General features: G+C 40.7%; 1 protein-coding gene across 1 annotated transcript in view; it reads right to left on the bottom strand.

The window, feature by feature from the left end:
- Positions 1–18995, bottom strand: part of gstcd (glutathione S-transferase, C-terminal domain containing) — a 52997-nt gene that overhangs the window by 33619 nt on the left and 383 nt on the right. The window contains exons 2-5 of the mRNA XM_039800131.1: positions 18667–18995; positions 16900–17358; positions 15200–15469; positions 12245–12338 (exon numbers count right to left, since the gene is read on the bottom strand). The exon at positions 18667–18995 is cut by the window's right edge and continues 104 nt beyond it. Coding sequence (XP_039656065.1) covers positions 12245–12338; positions 15200–15469; positions 16900–17358; positions 18667–18995 — 1152 coding nt within the window. The remainder of the gene's footprint in view (positions 1–12244; positions 12339–15199; positions 15470–16899; positions 17359–18666) is intronic.

Raw genomic sequence — 18995 nt, 5'->3', positions numbered from 1 at the left:
ATTGGAGTATAATTATTGATGCATTAATGTGTACATCACGTTAAAGGAACACGCCGACTTATTGGGACTTTAGCTTATTCACTGTATCCCCCAGAGTTAGATAAGTCCATACATACCCTTCTCATCTCTGTGCGTGTTGTAACTGTCTGACGCACCCACTGCTAGCCTAGCTTAGCACAGATCCTGGAGGTAACCGGCTCCAACTGGCCTACTGCTCCCAATAAGTGACAAAATAACGCCAACATTTTCCTATTTACATGTTGTGATTTGTATAGTCACACAGCGCGTACAAATAACAAGGTCACATGAGACACAGCCGTCTTCTAACCGTATACAAACTGGGAACTATATTCTCAGAAGGCAAAGCACTGCTACTCCAGGGTATATACAGAAATCCTGGAGGTAAATTCAATACCTTTTAATACCATTTTTAATACCTTCTCAATATTTTTTAAAACCAACACGCCATTGAGTTGCAGGTTTATACGGCAACACGTTTCTAACCATTAAACAGAGAAAAAATAAAAATAGAACAACACAGATAGGGAAAGTCAACAGAATAGATTAGACTCACTGACTTTGGAAACATCTTGCAACCCTAACCCATCTTGCATTCATTTCACCTTTAGAATAAAATTAATAGATTCAATAAAATGATAAATTAAAGCAGTTCAAAGAAACAAGTATTCACTGATGCCATTATAACCGTGTTAAATTCTTCCCAATTCCGGGTCAAATGACTCCTGAAACATTTTCTGTTTATATAGTATTTGGTTTAAAAGCAGCTCCATCTTCAACTAGAATGTTAGACGGAGATTCTGGAGTTTCCAGGAAGCATGCTGGCCAATCAGAGCAGACTGGGCTTTTTTTTTTTTACATTAAAGCACGTAAACATGTTCTAGTACAAACACAAAATGCAATTATAATCCTGAAAATGATATATAATAGTTGCCCTTTAATTTCCACCACTGGTGACATTACTGTATGTGTATGTTCTGAAGGAATAGAAAACAACAAAACACTTTTGTCATATCTTTATGAAGTCAAGAAGTATCAACAACTAAAAGATAACAGAAAAGTTAGGCGTATTAAAATTCAATCTGCCTTCAAATGCTGTCTTTACATTAGAAACATACAAGATTTTAATAGAGAACGCGTGTTCAACTGTGCTCCAAAGCAAAGGCCTGTGGAGAAAAGATTAGTTTTTACATTCTGCTCAGGGCTAAAATCACTAATCACTAATTATGAGTCTAGTGAAATGGTGTAAGAAACACTGTGTAATCCATGAAAGCTGGTGAGGTTTAGGCAAATTGTCTCCCCGCTCCACAGTCACACCGCAATGCCTTACCAGAGATTATTGAACAAAACAAAACTAAGGAGATAAATGAATATTCATGGTATGACATTTTGCAGGGAGCTCATCATGCAGGCAGCCAGTGGCTCTGCATTTAAATGGGCACAACTCAAACGTCACTGCAAATAGTGAAACTCTGTGGTACTCCCCCAGGGAGTCTAGATGTGTTTGAACTTGAATTGTAGAAATAAAGTGCCAATTATCCCTCTAATTGGGAGTAACAAAGCTGGTTGCCAGTTGTGCTTGGTCCCATGTTTACTGTGTATCTTTAAATCTCCAATTTAAAGGCTCTAATGAGTTCAATTAATTGAGAATCAGAGGAGTAATTTGGGAGCCACAGCCTGCTTTTTGAAGCAGTAAGCCCAAGGGAATGAGGTGTTAACAAAATGCCAACACACAGTACAAACAGATATTGGCCCTAATGTTCAATAACAACATTTTCATCAAATCACATCTATGTGTTTGTATTAACATATGCTCTCCAAAAAAAACTCTCTGATCTCTAGTTTTAATAACAGGCAATTTACCTTTAATTGCACATACACTGACAGCTTTACATGCATAACTCATAAACACACACCTCTCCTTGAAGGCAAACCGAAAACATGAAAACACTTTTACACATACAACTTTTAGCCGAAGCTTGCCGCGTGACTCTAGGCAAAGTCTGTCTGTCGTACGATCGGTCCACCACAGACAGAATTATCTCAACAATTATTACGGGAATTGTCCAGAAGATGAAGCCTACTGATCTTGGTGTTGCCCTGACTTTGCATTGAGCACCAGCAGGTCAAAGTCTTTACTTATCCATTGAAATATCTCAACATCTACTAGATTGATTGACAACATTTTGTACAAACATTCATGGTTCCCAGACAATGAAATCTTGCTGATCCACTGACTTTTTCTCTAGCACCAACATGAGGGTTGACATGTGCTTTTGAGAAAAAAATTTCTTGACAACTTTGGGATAGATTGCCCCCCCTCCCACCCTTTGTAATCCTGTTTATGGTTCCCTGACTTTCATCTAGCACTACCATGAGGTGAACATTTTTATTTGTCCAGTACTTGCTTTATGGTCAATGGCTCATTACCATCAGCTTCAGCTGTACTTTGTGTTTAGCACTAACTAGTTACCATCAGCATGCTTGTTAGGTTTAGCAATATGCTCTTTAGTAGTTATAGTACTGGTTCCGTAGTGGGTGGGGCTTAGGTGGGGAAAATGTGGAAATCTGTTGTCCTGTCTCAAAGGCATGTACGAAAGGGGTTCCCATTTAAGGTTTGTCTGACACATTTGCTCTTCAAGAACTGCAATTGCTACTAATCTTCCTGTGCAACTGTCAGATTCCTAGATACAGAAACATTCTCTGAGGTGGAATATTTTATTCATTACAAGCATTTGGAGTGAGAGAGTTGAATTTTTGAAAGGTGACAAGATCAGTTAGTTACATTTAGAGTTAGAAAACTGGCTCTCGTAAACTCAGGCTTACAGCAACGAGGACTGGTATAAGTAGAATTTGTTTGTACGTAAAAAAGGTGTCTGAGGAGACAATCAACCCAGTAATCTAGATTATAATCTTTGACATTTGTCTGACAGAAGCCTCAGGATGGCAAGCACCTTTTGACAAGAATCTGACAGGCAGAGAGACTTTTTTATTTATTTTTTAAATGATGTTGCCTCGACTTTGCCATGGTCACTTGTTTTGAACTCACAACACCAAAAAACACCAATGGATTTGCAAAAGAACACAGAGGGACGAAAGGCAGAGAGAATCACTCAACATTATCTCTGGACTGAGCTGATGTGGTAATATGCAGACCAGCGGTTAAACCAATCTGTGACTAAGCTTGCTGTGTTTCTCTCAGCAGAGCTCCTTTTAGCCTGACAGCTGGACAGGAAAAAACAGCCATTTACACATACTCCAATTCAGTTGGATGACTGAAGTGTTGTGCACAAGCTTCACGGGTATAAGACAGGGAAATGGATCGGTGTTCAGACAGAGGTAAATCAAAATATTTCTATCAACCACATATCTAGTTTTTTCCTGGAATTGGATGTATAATGATGCCGTCAAAGATGTCCCATCAATAGTAATTAAAAAACAAAAAAACATTGTGCTGTTAAAGTATGGATGCTTCCATGCCAGTAAGAGTAGGGGGATGGGTTAATTTTAATTGATGACTATGGTCTATTGTATCTTAAAAGGAACACACCGACTTATTGGGATTTTGTCTTATTCACCATATCCCCAGTTAGTCCATACATACCCTTCTCATCTCTGTGCGTGTCGTAACTTTGTCTGAGGCACCCACCACTAGCCTAGTTTAGCACAGATCCTGGAGGTAACCAGCTCCAACTAGCCTACTGCTCCCAATAAGTGACAAAATAACACCAACATTTTCCTATTTACATATTATGATTTGTATAGTCACAGCGTGTACAAATAACAAGGTCACATGAGACACAGCCATCTTCTAACCGTGTACATACTGGGAACTATATTCTCAGAAGGCAAAGCACTGCTACTTGAGCAGCGCAACACCTGAAAAGCACCGTTGTTACTCTCTGCTCCTCACCACGGAGCTTCTCAGGTGCTGCAAGCAAATTACTCCGCCCAAGTAGCAGAGAGTAGCAGTGCTTCGCCTTAAGAGAAAATACATGTAATACATCACAGATATGTAGACCGGTAACCTAATGGTTCTAAAACAGCCTTGAGCCCAGTTCAGACCAAAGATTCGAACGAGTCTTGTAACGCGCTGGTCTGTATCATTCTAAAACTTGCCAGTTCACACAAATGCGACAAGATGAGACAGTGTATCATATCGATAACAACGCCTCTTTGTACTTCCGTTCTACCTTCCGACTTTTAGGCTTTTTGAAGCTGGATATATCATTTTTACATTACATTACATGTCATTTAGCGTACGCTCATTTATTTAGTCTAAATATGAATGTGGATAACGTTGGTGATATTGAGATACTTGCTATAGTTGCATATCTAGTGATGAATCGGCAAAAACATGTTTTATTTCTCTGATTCACTACTTTGTTCTAACGCCGCTGGGCGCTCCATCTCTTCAGTAACTCTATCTCGCTTGACCATAAAACGTCACCGTGTTTTCGGCTGTCGTTGAAGCTCCATCTAAAACTCGAAATTTCGACCAGCTATTTGTAACATAAAAATAAAATGGATTATTGATCATTTTATTTCTATAGTTTACAGCTGACTTTACCAGCTGGCTTCTCTATTGACTGCTGAAACAGGCGACGTCCCTTACGTTCTAAAACCAGCCTCTGCGACTTGATCAGCTGGCTTGTGTCGAGCTGAGACGGGCCGGTTCAGACAGCTGCAACTTTTCCCTGCGACATTCTAAAACCGTTTTGTCTCGTCGCAAATCTTTGGTCTGAATTGGGATTTAAACTAATATCATTTTTAAAGACAATTATTTCAACAAATACCTTGCACTGATTATAATCAGATAAATCACTAACGCCGCCTTCATAATGGCACTTGAAATCAGCTCAGATACGGCTGCGAAACGACCGGAAGTCATTCATTCCCTATGGAGATTCGCAGACCGCGATGTAATGTGCGTCTGAACGAATGTGTCAGTAAGTCGGTCCGGTCAATCCGGATGGACTTAAACTCGTATGGCGGCAATAGACGTTATCTATCCAACAATCTGAGTTATTGTTATTGGTATACGGATAAACAAACACGATACCTGCTATGGCTAAGTTGGTTAGCAACAGACATTGAACTATTGACATTATACCGCTATATCACATTTAACCGACCAGACATATCAACGTCCTGGGCAACTTTTCTCCACTGTACTGTTCATTAGGGCTCCCTTTCAATATCTTGTCTAAAAAAAATTAAGAACATACAAAGGGAAATTCATAAATTTGGACATGAATCAAATCCATCTAATTATCTTCATCTAAGTTCAATAACAGTGAGCTTATATGCCTATGAGGAAATCACAGCCATTACACACAGCCAAACTGATTTATCATTGGATGAAATCAACACAACATTGCTGAATCAGAGCACGTTTAACATATTTAAAATCAGTTAGAGAAACAGTTTTATAAACACAGGAGGGGAAAAAGGGGAGGGGGGGGGGTTACACATATCCACCTACATAATAAACTATTTGAAAGTTGTTGTTGGATTGATATTCCATCCTTGATGCATCTTACAGACAGGTCTTCCTATTCCCAACGCAATATGGTAAGCGTCTGAGGGGTATCTGGAAGCTAAACATGACGGATGTTTAACTACTCATTAGACCTGTGCACAGTGTAGAAAACAAACAAAGCACTGAAAAGCGTGGGCCAAGACTTCTGGTTTGGCTAACGTTGAGATTTGTGAAGGAGTAGAATGTTTCAGCTCAGCCGAAGCAACGTCATTTAAAAAACACCCTTTAGTTCCGCCTCAGGATGCTGTGAAACCACTTAACACTGCTTGGTCATTATATTTCTGTATAGCCATTACTGCGCAGATCAACCCATACAAGCCACCATTAGCACTACTGAGTTTTAGCATCTTTTAACAATCTCTTAAAAAGGTGATAATATGTCAGTTTCTAATGTCCACAAGTTGACAAAAGAATCAGGTACTGCAGAAGAGAGCCAGATACGTGGACTATAACATACAATGTATAGCATCCAAACATTGAAAGATAGACAGATTTCTAAATGTTCCTTTTTGAGAGACATTTGGGATGAAAATTTAAAATTTGACTAAATATGGAGGACGCAGCTCTGAAGAAGACCAGTGCGTCCCGCTTTGTGTCTGCTCTCTCTGTAAAAATAAAGATGAGCGGTGCGACTTAAGTGGTCTGTGCAGCTTCAGGTAATTATAATGGACACGCTCTGCTGTGGGCATGCTGCGGCAGACATGTCGCGCTGCGTCCATGCTCCATGTATTTCTGCTGTAGTTTCGGTTTTCCAGCTCAGATGTAAAGCAGCGCACAGCATGGCATGCAGCTGCTTCCCTAAACTTTGTCTCATTCAGAGACCAGAGTCTCAAACAAGGCTCTGTGTCTGTCAGATGGTCTGAGATCTAACGTATCAGCTGAGCAATCACATAGGCCTAATGTACAGCAGACTATAATATCACGACTCCTCCAAATCTCAGAGAACACAGATGGGATGAGTTATATTTTGAATGTGCACAAGGTTCTGAACATGACCAGAAATCTTGCTGAAACACATATGAGGGCTTTATAAATTAATTAAAATGAATCAATGTATCACTGAGGTAAATAAGTGCCAGATGCACAGTTAAAGAGGTTACTTTCCCAACAAAAGATGCAAAAGAGGAGGGAGGAGTACATTATGCCTACATGTGTGCTGACTGCTGAGAAACAAAGTTGATCTACAGGAGAATAAATATTTGAAAAAAATACATAACGCCTGAGAGACTTCATTATATTCCATTATGTTTTTATATTTTGAATTGTCATCTATGTTTCCCACCCTTTACACAAATAAAAGATATTTCCAGCATGAATTGATTCAGAAAAAAGGTAGAAATAGGTGCATAAAAATTGCAGAAAATTAAGCACCCCCAGACCCCCAACATCCTACAGTATATCATACCACACATATAGAAACAACAACTATGGCTATGGGTTGCCAGGCCAGGTTTGATTAGGCCAAATGTTGTTGCCATCTAACTAACATCGACAAACTGAAGAAAAAAAAAAAAGAATGCAAAAATAACACTATTCGGGCGCCCGGATAGCTCAGTTGGTAGATCGGGCGCCCATATATAGAGGTTTACACCTTGACGCAGCGGGCCTGGGTTCGACTCCGACCTGAAGCCCTTTGCTGCATGTTATTCCCCCCTCTCTCTCCCCTTTCAATAAAGGCCTAAAAATGCCCAAAACATAATAAAAACACCAGTCAAGTGTGGAGTTTGTGAAATCTCAATCACATCTCTGCTGTAGTCGAAGCAGAGAGACAAGAGTCAAATGAACCAGTTTTCACCCCAGCAGTTCAACTTCTGTCATACCTTTGTAACCTGTGAAAAAGATATGGGAACTCATCTCATCTCCTTGTACCAAAACAACCCTGGAGGACCTAACAGCAGCATGTCTCAAGCATGACAACTATGCAGTTTCCACACCAGCCCTCCCCTTTTGTGCATGATTGTCTCGTTCACCCATCTTCCCCTGACTTGTTTTCTCCTGATAACCCTTGTCTCTCTTCAGGCTGTTTCACCCCTATCTCAATCTCCCAGTCACACACTCCATCATTCTAACCCGCTTTATTCGCTGCCTCCCCTCCTCCCTCTATTAATTGAAGCACTGCAGACAAGATGTTGGCTGCTCTATACAATGGCCCCTGTATTCACATAGTTGTTTACGTGTCTGCAGACAGCCCTCACCACAATTAGCAAAGCAGCCCTCTACACAAGGAGGGCCAAAAGCTAAACAGTGCACATGCACAGATGCCCCTTTGTTCCTCTATACATTGTGCATACCTGAGTGTCAGTGTGTGGGACTTGTTACAACTGAATGCAAATTAATTGGGTCAATACACTGAAGCAATATATAAACTAAAGCATAGTTTGTTTTTTTAGAGATGCATGAATGTGTGATTATCTTACATCTGTTTTGTAGAAGTAGATAAGAACTATATGAACATATAGTGAAGTCAAAGTTTTCAAGACAGTAAATTATTCTTTCTTGTGGCTCTATACCAGCATAATGGATTTCAAATGAAACAACTACCACAAGTGCTGACTTTTAGCTTTAAGGGCGTTTGTAGGTTTTCTTCGGGGGTATGAATAAAAAGGGCTTGAATTTGTACATGTTTCATAGAAAGTAGTTGTAAATACTAAAATTAAAGCTTAAAGCCAGCACTACTTCCTTGTTACTGTTTCACTTAACAGCCAACGCTCTGGAGTACAGAGCCCGAAACAAAACTATCCAAATACTGAACAAGCACTTGCATGAAAGAAAATGGTAAGCCAATACATATAAATAGGACAGCTTTCAAAAACTTGGGTGTGTTATATTAGTTTTGCAGGTATGAAAATATTTATGCATAAATATAGGGACATTTTCCCTGTAGGACTGTACGTGTGGGCATGTGTGCAGCCATATCTGTATACTGAAGTGGATGGAGGGGAAAGCCCACACGCTGGGGTTCAGTACAAATTGTCTGCCTTTCGTCTCTGCTCCTCTTTAATTACACAGCACTGAAACGCAGATGCTACCTACCTACAACCCTAATACTGCAGGAGATATCAACATTGCAGTTTATCATGCAAAGTGCCAACATAAGTGGGGCAGCTAAAATGAAGTCTCTCTTATTCTCAGAATAGATATGCTGCCCACATCATCAAGAGCACTTCTGTTAGGATATCAGTGGGGTTTTTGGGATAAAAACAGATGATTATGTTGTACAGTGGAAATACGTCAATAGGCTCCAAATGGTTGTAAAGAATTACAGCTAGTGCAGTGTTTTCCATTGTGTTGACTCTAATTCAGCACTTTGTACTTGAAATGTTACAGTGACTCTTAGATTTAAGTGCTGGTTTTACTCAAGTTATGACCAGTACTCTAGTTATACCTGTATTCAGCCTCTGTCTGAAACGGTGTCTCTGCACTGGCATTGCAGGGAATGACTGTAACAGCACTGTAGCGTCATTTTCTACCTATATATAGTATCATTATTGTCCACGACATTCCACTTCCCGGATTGCTAGTTGCCGCTGGAAAATCCGCCGGACGTCACTCTTTTTGGCCAGATGTCCGTTTCCTTCCGCTTTCTCTGTGTTGGAATTTTAAACTCTGGTAGATTAAGGAGGACTATGGTTAACTGCTCCTCAGATCTCTGCAGGGTAAATCCAGACAGCTAGCTAGACTGTCCAATCAGATTTTTTTTTGTACGACTAAAACAACTTCTGAACATACACGTTACAGCAAAACAAGTTCCTTCCTGAGGCTATTTTGCAGCTCTGCCCGGTGATTAGTGCCGTCCAAGCCAATTGTGATTGTTAAAAGAAATGCCAATAAACCACAGCACATTTTTCTCCTATCCCCAAATGCTGTGTGGACTAGCCAGACCCTCCTCCGCAGTGCTGTGGAGGGTCTGGCAATGCAAAACTAGTAACGTTATGACATCACAACCGGTTCTTTAAAAAGGCACATTATCTAAAATAATAATAATAATAATAATAATAATAATAATAATAATGGTTGTGTGCATTTCTCTGTGGATTTTGATGCTTTCACAGTATTTATATATAGCACCTCAACCTCTTATAATAAAAAAAAAAAAAAAAAAAAAGACATGGAAATCTTACAATATGGGACCTTTAAAGTGTAACTCTCGCCAAAATGCAACCTAGGGTCTTTTTGTGAATGTACCTGAGTCAAACTTTCGTTTTAGATTTAGTTTTATTTTTAAGATTTACCATATTTTTCGTCAAATGGCCTTTTGAATGGGAGTTCTAGGGGCACTTTTATGCTAGCCTCAAAATAGCTATTTTTAAAACACTAAGAAGGCTCGACAACATTCAACTTTTCTCAAAGTATCACCAGGGGCTCTACACCTTAACGCAAGCATTGACAACATTGTTTGTGTACCCAGAATTTACTAAAAAGAAAGCATTTTAACAACTCACCTTAGCTCGTTGTTCCTGGCCGCTACCACCTCGGCAGTCAAAATGAGTCGATATCCAAATGCGAATGAACGGACTCCATATGAGACTCCTTTTTCAACTACAAGGTCAATATTGTTTTTCAATAACGACAAAACAAAAAATAATCCGTGCATTTATATGGAACTAAGCTTTAGGAGCTTTTCATCTTTACTCTCCTCCCTGTTATATTGCATTCAGAAATAGATTGTTTTTGACTGATAAAATGGCTGCGGCCAGAAACAACAAGAGCTACGGTGAGTTGTTCAAAACCTTTTTTAGTAAACTCTGGGTACATGAACAATGTTGTCAATGCTTGCGTTAAGGTGTAGAGCCCCTGTGATACTTCGAGCAAAGTTTAATGTTGTGTCGAGCCTTCTTAGTGTTTTAAAAATAGCTATTTTGAGGCTAACATAAAAGTGCCCCTATCACTCCCATTCAAAAGGCCATTTGACCGAAAAATGAAAATACAGCAAATCTTAAAAGTGCCGATTCCCTCCTAAATATGCTTTTAAACAAAAGTTTGACTCGGGTACATTCACAAAAAGAACCTAGGTTGCATTTTGGCGAGAGTTACGCTTTAAGCAATACCAACCAATTCAAAGGTCATACTGGATTAATGTGTGTGGAATATTCACACCACCAAAACGTTTTTTGTGGCGAATGTTGTTTATTGAATCAACTAAAAAAAAAAAAAAAATGTAGTAATACTATTTTTTTATTCAATCAATTATTTGTTGCAGCTCTATTAATTAAAGTGAAATAAGTAAGAGATGGACCTTAAACTGGTGATTTCATTGAGCAATGAAACTATAGCAACATAGCGTACAATAGCTATGTCATGTTTATTCAGTATTTATTTAGTTTTGATTCTCTAAGTTTAAGCATTTCCTGTAATTGTTTTGTGAAGCACATTGTAACCATGGCTCTAAAAAGTACTAGAGGAATAAAGTTTAAGCTTACTTATGATACAATTATTATTGCTTAGATTCAAAGTTACACTGAAGCTCATTAACAGGATAAACCAGTGGGTAATAAGGGAAAGCTTGGCCTGAACAAACACAAGAACTGAAAGAGGGAGGAAGCTGAACTTATGTATCTTGATAATAAAATACCTCTCCAGTTTCAATTTCCCGTGTTCTATCCCGTGACAAGTGGAGAAATAAGCCATGAGAATGAACTTCTGCTTGTCGCAATTTTCCACATAAGTAAAAATGACAAGAAGCAAGAAATGAATGCAAAACACAATGATGAAGAGATAACTAAACATCTAAATATTCATTCATATATATATATATATATATATATATATATGTATATATGTGTGTGTGTGTGTGTGTGTGTGTGTGTGTGTGTGTGTGTGTGTGTGTGTGTGTGTGTGTGTGTGTGTGTGTCTTTATGAACCCCCTACAAACAATAACACTGATATATTACTGCTGCTCCAACACATGCATTCACACCATTTAGCATCACTACCGACACAGACATCACACTAACAAGAAGAAAAACAATGCATGCAAGAGAGAGAGAGACAAAAGAAATATCAAGATTTCTTGTCTCTGCTTCACCAGTGCCACCTGGGGCAGCAATCAACAACCCTTCCATTGCCTATTAGCTACTGCTCTCACTGCAATCAGTAACCACTAAGGCATATGGACAAGTTCCACGTTGCACATTAGTCTTTTTGTGCCTTCAGTGTTTACATGTTTTTGTCTGCTTCTGCTGTACCGAGTATATTTCGGTAGAGACCTATTTCACACTTTTTCTCCACAACATACAGTGGGGATGATACCACTTCAGGTGTAAGCACTTTAAAATTCATTAGGGGGCCTCATGGGGAAAAAGATACAGCTGAGGCTCAACTGAAATCTCTGTGATGTGTCAGTGGCTAATATTTTTCTTTTGGGGGGGGCGGCGAGGTGCCACTGAAAAATCACCAGACCATAATAGTTCAGGAAGGTTTTATGCAAATATTTATGCACATTCCAAAGGTGAAAGAATGAGGGAGTACTGTAGATGCAATGTAGAGACATACAGATTAAGAGATGGAGGAGGTAAAAATGATGAGAGGAGGTGGTTAGGGTTAGGAACAAGAACAAGAAAACAGAAAAACAAAAAGGAAAAAGTAACGAGCCAAAAGAGCACAGAAAAGAGTGCGAGGGTAGGAGGGCAAGAGGAAAATGGAGAAAGCAAAGAAGAGAGCCACAAGGCAGAGATTTGACTTTACCTTCAGTGGGGTTGATAGCTTCTGGTAAGCTATCCCATGGGAGGGTCCAGATAGGGCAAGGATGAGGAGCGAAGACTGCCTCGATACCATTTTCCTAGGGGAGGCACACACACAAACACACACAAATAAATACACACGTTACCATAGAAACCCCTCTACAGCCTTCAGGATCTGTGGTTCAAATGGCTGTAATGAAGCGATTTAAAGTGCACCATTCTTGAACAAGCTCTTTGTTGCCTTGCTCACACTCATCTGAAGCTATACCTGAGGAAAGGCCACTGCTAGCGTACTTATTACTCTCTTTAAAGAGACAACACAACTACAGTACATACTCTCGTACATCCAATACACTTCAGGAAAATACTGGAGAATCACTGAAATTAGATGCCTAGTAAAGCACTTTCTTCAGTTGGTCCAAAAATATTTACAATTTAGAAACTGGAAACAATCAACTAAGTGTTTAATTGGCTAATCATTTAAGATGTACTTGTAGGCCTATACATTGTTGGGTAGTTCTATTTATAATAAAATATCGTATTTTATGTTTTTTTGTGCAAAAACAAAAAGTAACTAGATAAAGCTTTCAGATTAATGTAGTGTGGTAAAGGTACAACATTTCCCTCTAAATGTAGTGGAGTAGAAGTAGAAAGGGGCATGGAAAGAAAAGATCAAATTTGTACATGAGTACAGTACTTGAGTAAATGTACTTAGTTACATTCCACCACTGCATTCTGGCACAAGGACCAGCAATAACGCATCTGACATCTGTGTTGTTTAGGCCACATTTTCACAATGCACCAGTCATATTCTAAAGTTGCATTAAGGTGGACACTACATTCAAGATGGTAGAGATGAGTCTTAAATGGCAAGCGATGGCCAAACCCTTATGCCCAATTTAGGACTAAACGGAGTAAGTAGCCAGTCACACAGCTGGTGAGTTTCAGCACACAAGTTTCCACAGAGACAGACACAGACTTTCAGTAATCCCAGTTTTTAGGACACCAGCTTTCCAGTAAACCCCACTCTGCCAACAGAAAATCCAAGAGTTCCCTGAATTTTGATTCAACTGATTCGGTTGAATTGTACGGTTGTCTAATGTTACACATAGCAACTGTATTTAAAGACCTGTCAATCACTTTGTCAGTGAGAGCAGTCAGGTTTTAGTCCTGGGTCTTGAATTTTGATAGTGGGGCTTGCTACTATTTTGTTTACATTGCAATCACAGTTTGTGCATCTACAGCTCATTGCACAGGCAGTTTGACTGGCATGCATCAGTGTGTGTTCACTGAAGTGAGAAAGAGGGAGAGTTTATGAGCCATTTATATTGTAGATAGAGTAGCGGGATGAGCCTGGTGCCTCTGGTTAGCAGCAGTGAAGGATTGTGTGTCACCGTGTCAGACGGCAGATCTCTCTGTCTCCATGTACTTGCCTTGGGACACACACACACACACACACACACACACACACACACACACACACACACACACACACACACACACACACACACACACACACACACACACACACACACACACACACACACACACACACACACACACACACACACACACACACACACACACACACACACACACACACACACACACACACACACACACACACACACACACACCTTGGCCAAGACAACAGCTGCAGTGCAGACATGATGGTGGCGACACGCAGCCATCCTTGTAATCTCTCCAGGAAAATAAAGGAAGTATGTATGTTTATTCCTCTCAGTTTTAATATTTATTTCTACCTGCCATGAAAACTGTCATTTGTGCACATCTGTGGCTAACAAAATTTCATCCGGCAGCATGGCATGTTCCCATCCTGACCACCCAGCTCTTCATTTAAACTCTCTGAATGCTGCTTTCTCACTGCCCTCTCTTCCCGTCATTCAAAATCCACATTGTTATAGACACTTAGCCAGCAGGAAATCACAGAAATATCTCTGCTGAGCGAGCAGAGCAACAAGGCCAAGAGAAAGTCTGAAGGCTTAGTAGTGAGAGGTTAGTCAGGGCTGAGAAGACAGTCTCCTTTTAAACAGCTGGGCCTGCTTATCTCCTTCTGGAAAAGCTAGTAGAAAAATGTTGCAGGGGCAATATTTGGTGTGCTACAGAGCTAAGAATACAAATACATACATATAATATAAATCTGTGTGTGTGTGTGTGTGTGTGTGTGTGTGTGTGTGTGTGTGTGTGTGTGTGTGTGTGTGTGTGTGTGTGTGTGTGTGTGTGTGTGTGTGTGTGTGTGTGTGTGCTTCCAGAGGGAACTGCATTTTAAGAGCGTGGACACATTATGCTACTATTGTGGGCACTCTTGTCTCTTTAGACTGAGATTTTCAGCCATTACTATAAACTACTTAGTCTGGCTATAAAACTTTGTTTTGGACTGGATTCATTGTTTTTATTGCACCTGAAATGAGGATAAGCTGAATGTGCATTGTCTGCACTACCGAAGTGGCAACAGTATCTGCTAATAAGACTGAATGGTGCATTTTACAATACACCGAGGGCAGTGCAATACTGTTCATATAAACAGATTTGGTAAGTCTTGACTGATAACAAATACTGTCATACAAACAACATATGTGAGAAGAAAATCATGTGTGCAGACAAGCATCCTAAAACAGCCCACTTAAAATGTTAATTCTGTGACTGAAAGCACTTAACGTTTAAGCACTGGCAGAAAGACAAAAAATTCAACAATTAAGAAAGTCTGCCAGAAGCCAAAACATTAACTTAGAGCTACACTCTTGAAGGCACAAATGGCAGAAAATGGGTGCGTGAAATTACAGGGATAATAGTTAACAACCAGTTGGAGCCTTCAAACCCTCCATCTGTGCTGTGAAGGGATACTGGGAGACAGTTCGTCAAAGTTGCGAGAGCAAATATGTTTGCAGACCACAGAGAGGTAAAACATGATGAGAAATAAGGTTATGTAATTATTTACTTTAAGTTTAGTCATTGTGGGCCTCGGGCCACCGACAAAGGGAAGCTGCGTGGTCATCTCCTGGCCTTCTTCTTGCTCCAATAGGCTAGCTGGGTTGTCCTCTGCTGAAGGCCCTGGGAGGCTGGACGTGGGAACTTGGGGGATGGAAAGAGCCATGCCACAGGCATCGGCTGCCCGAATGACCCCAGGTACTTCCTGAACACGGCTGTACCAACGCAGCAGGTACGGAAGTGAATGTAGAGTGCTCGCAGCATGGGCTTGGAGGGAACACTATAAAAGACAATGAAAGAGAAAAGAAGAAAAAGAAAAAAAAGGAGATATTGATTAAGTGACTCATCTGACATGTCATCTCCAGTGGAGCGAAATGTCAGGTTCCACCAGGATTCACTCATCACACTGGTGGACGGATAGACACAAGGGGTTGGCAGCAAAAACATCAAAACAGCATTAGCAGGTGGGAGGGGTAAAGACACAAACAGACATGATCAGAGGCACAGTGTCACTGTGTGTGACTATGTGTGGAAAACAGAAGAAAGAGAGAGGGACACAGACACAGAGGGTAAAGGGGCATCTGCAGTATGACAAGTGGGTGGAGTGGAAAGGATCCTTCGTGGCCGCATGTGTCGTGGACAGTGATGGCCGTTCAGAGGAGACACGCTAGGCTGAGTGTGAAACTGGAAACCACTGGAGCACAGCTGACTACTAAATGCCTCATTGTGAGAACTTCAGTTCATTCCCACAGTTGAGGAATAGTTGGAGGCGGCTGAAGGGTGAAATGGAGGTTGAGACCCACTTCACTGCCTTAACAGTGCAGCATTCCTGACAATAACAATATACCATTGAACTAAATAGCCGAGGTACTCTCTGGTCTCCTTACTTTAACGACTAACTTTACTTATAAAATATGCAGCCATTCTACCTAATGAATATTCAGAAAATGTTCATGAGCAATTGAAGTCTTGCAGATTTTTTTTTATTTTTTTAAGTTAAGAGTTTTAAGGTCAACATAACAACCCACCAATTCTTGATCTGTTGCAGAGAGAGAGAAAAAAAACTTTCCCAAGGAAAGTCACTTGAAATGCATTTCAACCTGCTGCATTTCAATAGAAACCCTCCCATACAGTACACTGTTATCACTCTTTGCCAGGTGGCTCCAGACCACCTTTGAGAGCCCAACCTGTGCCAAGTCTGACGCAGCGAGTCAAGTTTCTGCCTGGATGGATCTAAAAGGGGCTGGGTGTACTGCCTGCTCACCCTGACCAGAGTGTCAAAACCATAAGTCATGTGCAATTTGACCGGTCATCATAATAAAGACATTAAAAAAGCCAGTAAATACCTGCAAAGTGGGGGAGGGGGGGGTGCATTCAGGTTGCCCTGTAACCTGAATGCACCATCTATGAGGTGACGTCAGACATGTGTGCTACTGTTTGTTTTGAGACACAAATCCTTGCATGGCTACACTTGATTGCTCACGACACAATAAATCGGTATTTTGCTTAGAGTAAATGTTGTAAAGTTCACAGTGTGTCAGTGCATTCAAAGTAGAAGGCATTGATACTAACATTAAACGAGAATTTGACGTGTATGCGTGGATCAGAATTATGCAACAACTTAAGACAGTAATTAGAGCAGGATCCTTAGCCACAAGGGTTCATCACTGATAACACTCAAACATAAATCATAAACTCCAAGGCCCTTACCAAGTACTGATAGATGCATGGCAGCAGCACCACATCTGTCAGAGTGAAGTACAGTCCTTCGGCAAACACATGCTCCAGCGGAGGCAGGTCTGTGGTCTTCACTTTCCTGATCTCAGAGTTCTCTCTGGTGGTTAAAGTCGGAACTGAATCCACAGACAGCTTGGCCAGAGCCGCCCTGAGCTCAAGTCCGTCACGTACCTGAGGTGACTGTCCAGATTCAGGCTCAGAATCTGGGTTCCTTTGGCCTTCAGGGAACTCATTCTTTTCATTCTGTCTCTGCTCTTGGAGTTTCTGTCTCCGTATCTTGTCATCATTGTGGACTTTGACAGGCTCCGCTAGCCTTCGCTCTAGGGCGAGGATGGGGAGAGGAAGCTGCTGATATTGATTTGTTGGATTTGTGAGGTGTTCTTCAACTGCAGAGGGGATGCCAATTTCACACAGTCTGGTCCACTTGCTCACCTAAGAGCAAGGAAAGAAAAGATTTTTTAGGTCAAATACAGAACTGTCCTTAAAAGCACTCAAAACTGAAAGACACTGGTTAACTGTTTATTGCTGTGTTGTTTTATTGACATCTGTCCAAGTACAGTATGATGCTGCGGACACTGTAGTCTCACCTTCACCTTCCTCCACAGCGCTGTGGAGGAAGGTCTGGCTAGTCCACACAGCATTTCGGGATGAGAGAAAAACGTGCTCTGGTTTATTGGCATTTCTTTAAACCAATCACAATGGTCTTGGGCAGCGCTAAATGCCGTATGAAGCAAATGTGCCTTTGCAAAATAGTTTCAGGAAGGAACTTGTTTGGGTGGAACATATGTACGTTCAAAAGTTGTTTTAGTCGTGCAACAAAAAACTCAGATTGGACAGATAGTCTAGTTAGCTGTCTCGATTTACCCTGCAGAGATCTGAGGAGCAGTTAACCGTAGTCCTCATAAATCCACCGAAGTTTAGAATGCCAACACAAAGAAAGCGGAAGGTGACGGACATCCGGCCGAAGCGAGGGACATCCAGCGGAATTTCCGGCGGCATCTTAGCAATCCCAGAAGTGAAATGTCGTGGATATAGACTAGACATTGTAACCAAACTCTAATTAAAATGCGGTAACTTAAAAAAATGTAATCGATCCTGGTCATCGTGAGTGGTCCTTATAGTAAAATAAAAGGACTGAAAACATTGCTACACCATGTGAAAGGCTTTACTCACAGTCAACTGAACAACAAGCAGTGGCATGCCTTTATTTTAAGAAATTTCTGTTGAAAAACTATGTAATCTTGTACCCAATTGTATAAGCAGTTGTGTAGCTTTCCAGATAGATTTCCTTGACCTACTCCATGGAAACCAAACTAACTATATTTTCATTTTTTTTGCATGTTGAGCTGACCTGAACTAGGGACTAGGTTGTATTGTAACTCCTGCGACTTTCATAAATGTCACGAGTCTATAGCCATAGGTCTCACAAAAAAAAAACTTTAAAGCTGCCTTCTCCAAGCACCTTACAAGTAGTCAAAGTTGGGCTATCAATCAATTAATTTATTTATTTGTCACATGAAATCATATAAAAAAAAATACAATTTCAGTTAAATGTAATCAGTCAGTTCCTTAAATGTATGTATTAAAACTGTGATAATAATAAATATATACAATATGTGTATGATGGGGAGTGGGGGCAGTGAAGGTATTTAGGATCCTAATGAACTGAGGGTAGAAAAATTATGACTGATGCTACGTGGACTTGTACTTTGGTCATGTGTGTCCCAGCTTGCCACTCACCTCAGCACAGGCCTTCAGACAGGTCTTCTTGAATCCCAGCAGTGCCAACACATCATTTCTAGAAGGGTCAGCCTCCAGGGTCTTGTTGATGATATGTCTCAGGACCACCGCCAGCCCTGCCCTGCAAAGCCTCCCGGACTCATCCAAAACAGCAGGGAGGCGACAGCCCTTCACCAACTGGGGCAGATCCTCCAACTGCATGTCAGACACATCCAAACACTCTGCCAGCTGACTCTTTAGTGACTGGGAGCTGGCAGGTTTGGCGAAGACCAGGAAAACTTTGAAAGACGAGCACTCGCAGTAGGACAGGAGAAACAGGACGATGGAGG

The sequence above is a fragment of the Perca fluviatilis genome, chromosome 1 (genome assembly GCF_010015445.1).
Source record: "Perca fluviatilis chromosome 1, GENO_Pfluv_1.0, whole genome shotgun sequence".
Classification (NCBI taxonomy): Eukaryota; Metazoa; Chordata; class Actinopteri; order Perciformes; family Percidae; genus Perca; species Perca fluviatilis.
Note: the sequence above shows the minus strand (reverse complement) of the source record. Positions and strands in the feature narration are given on the sequence as shown.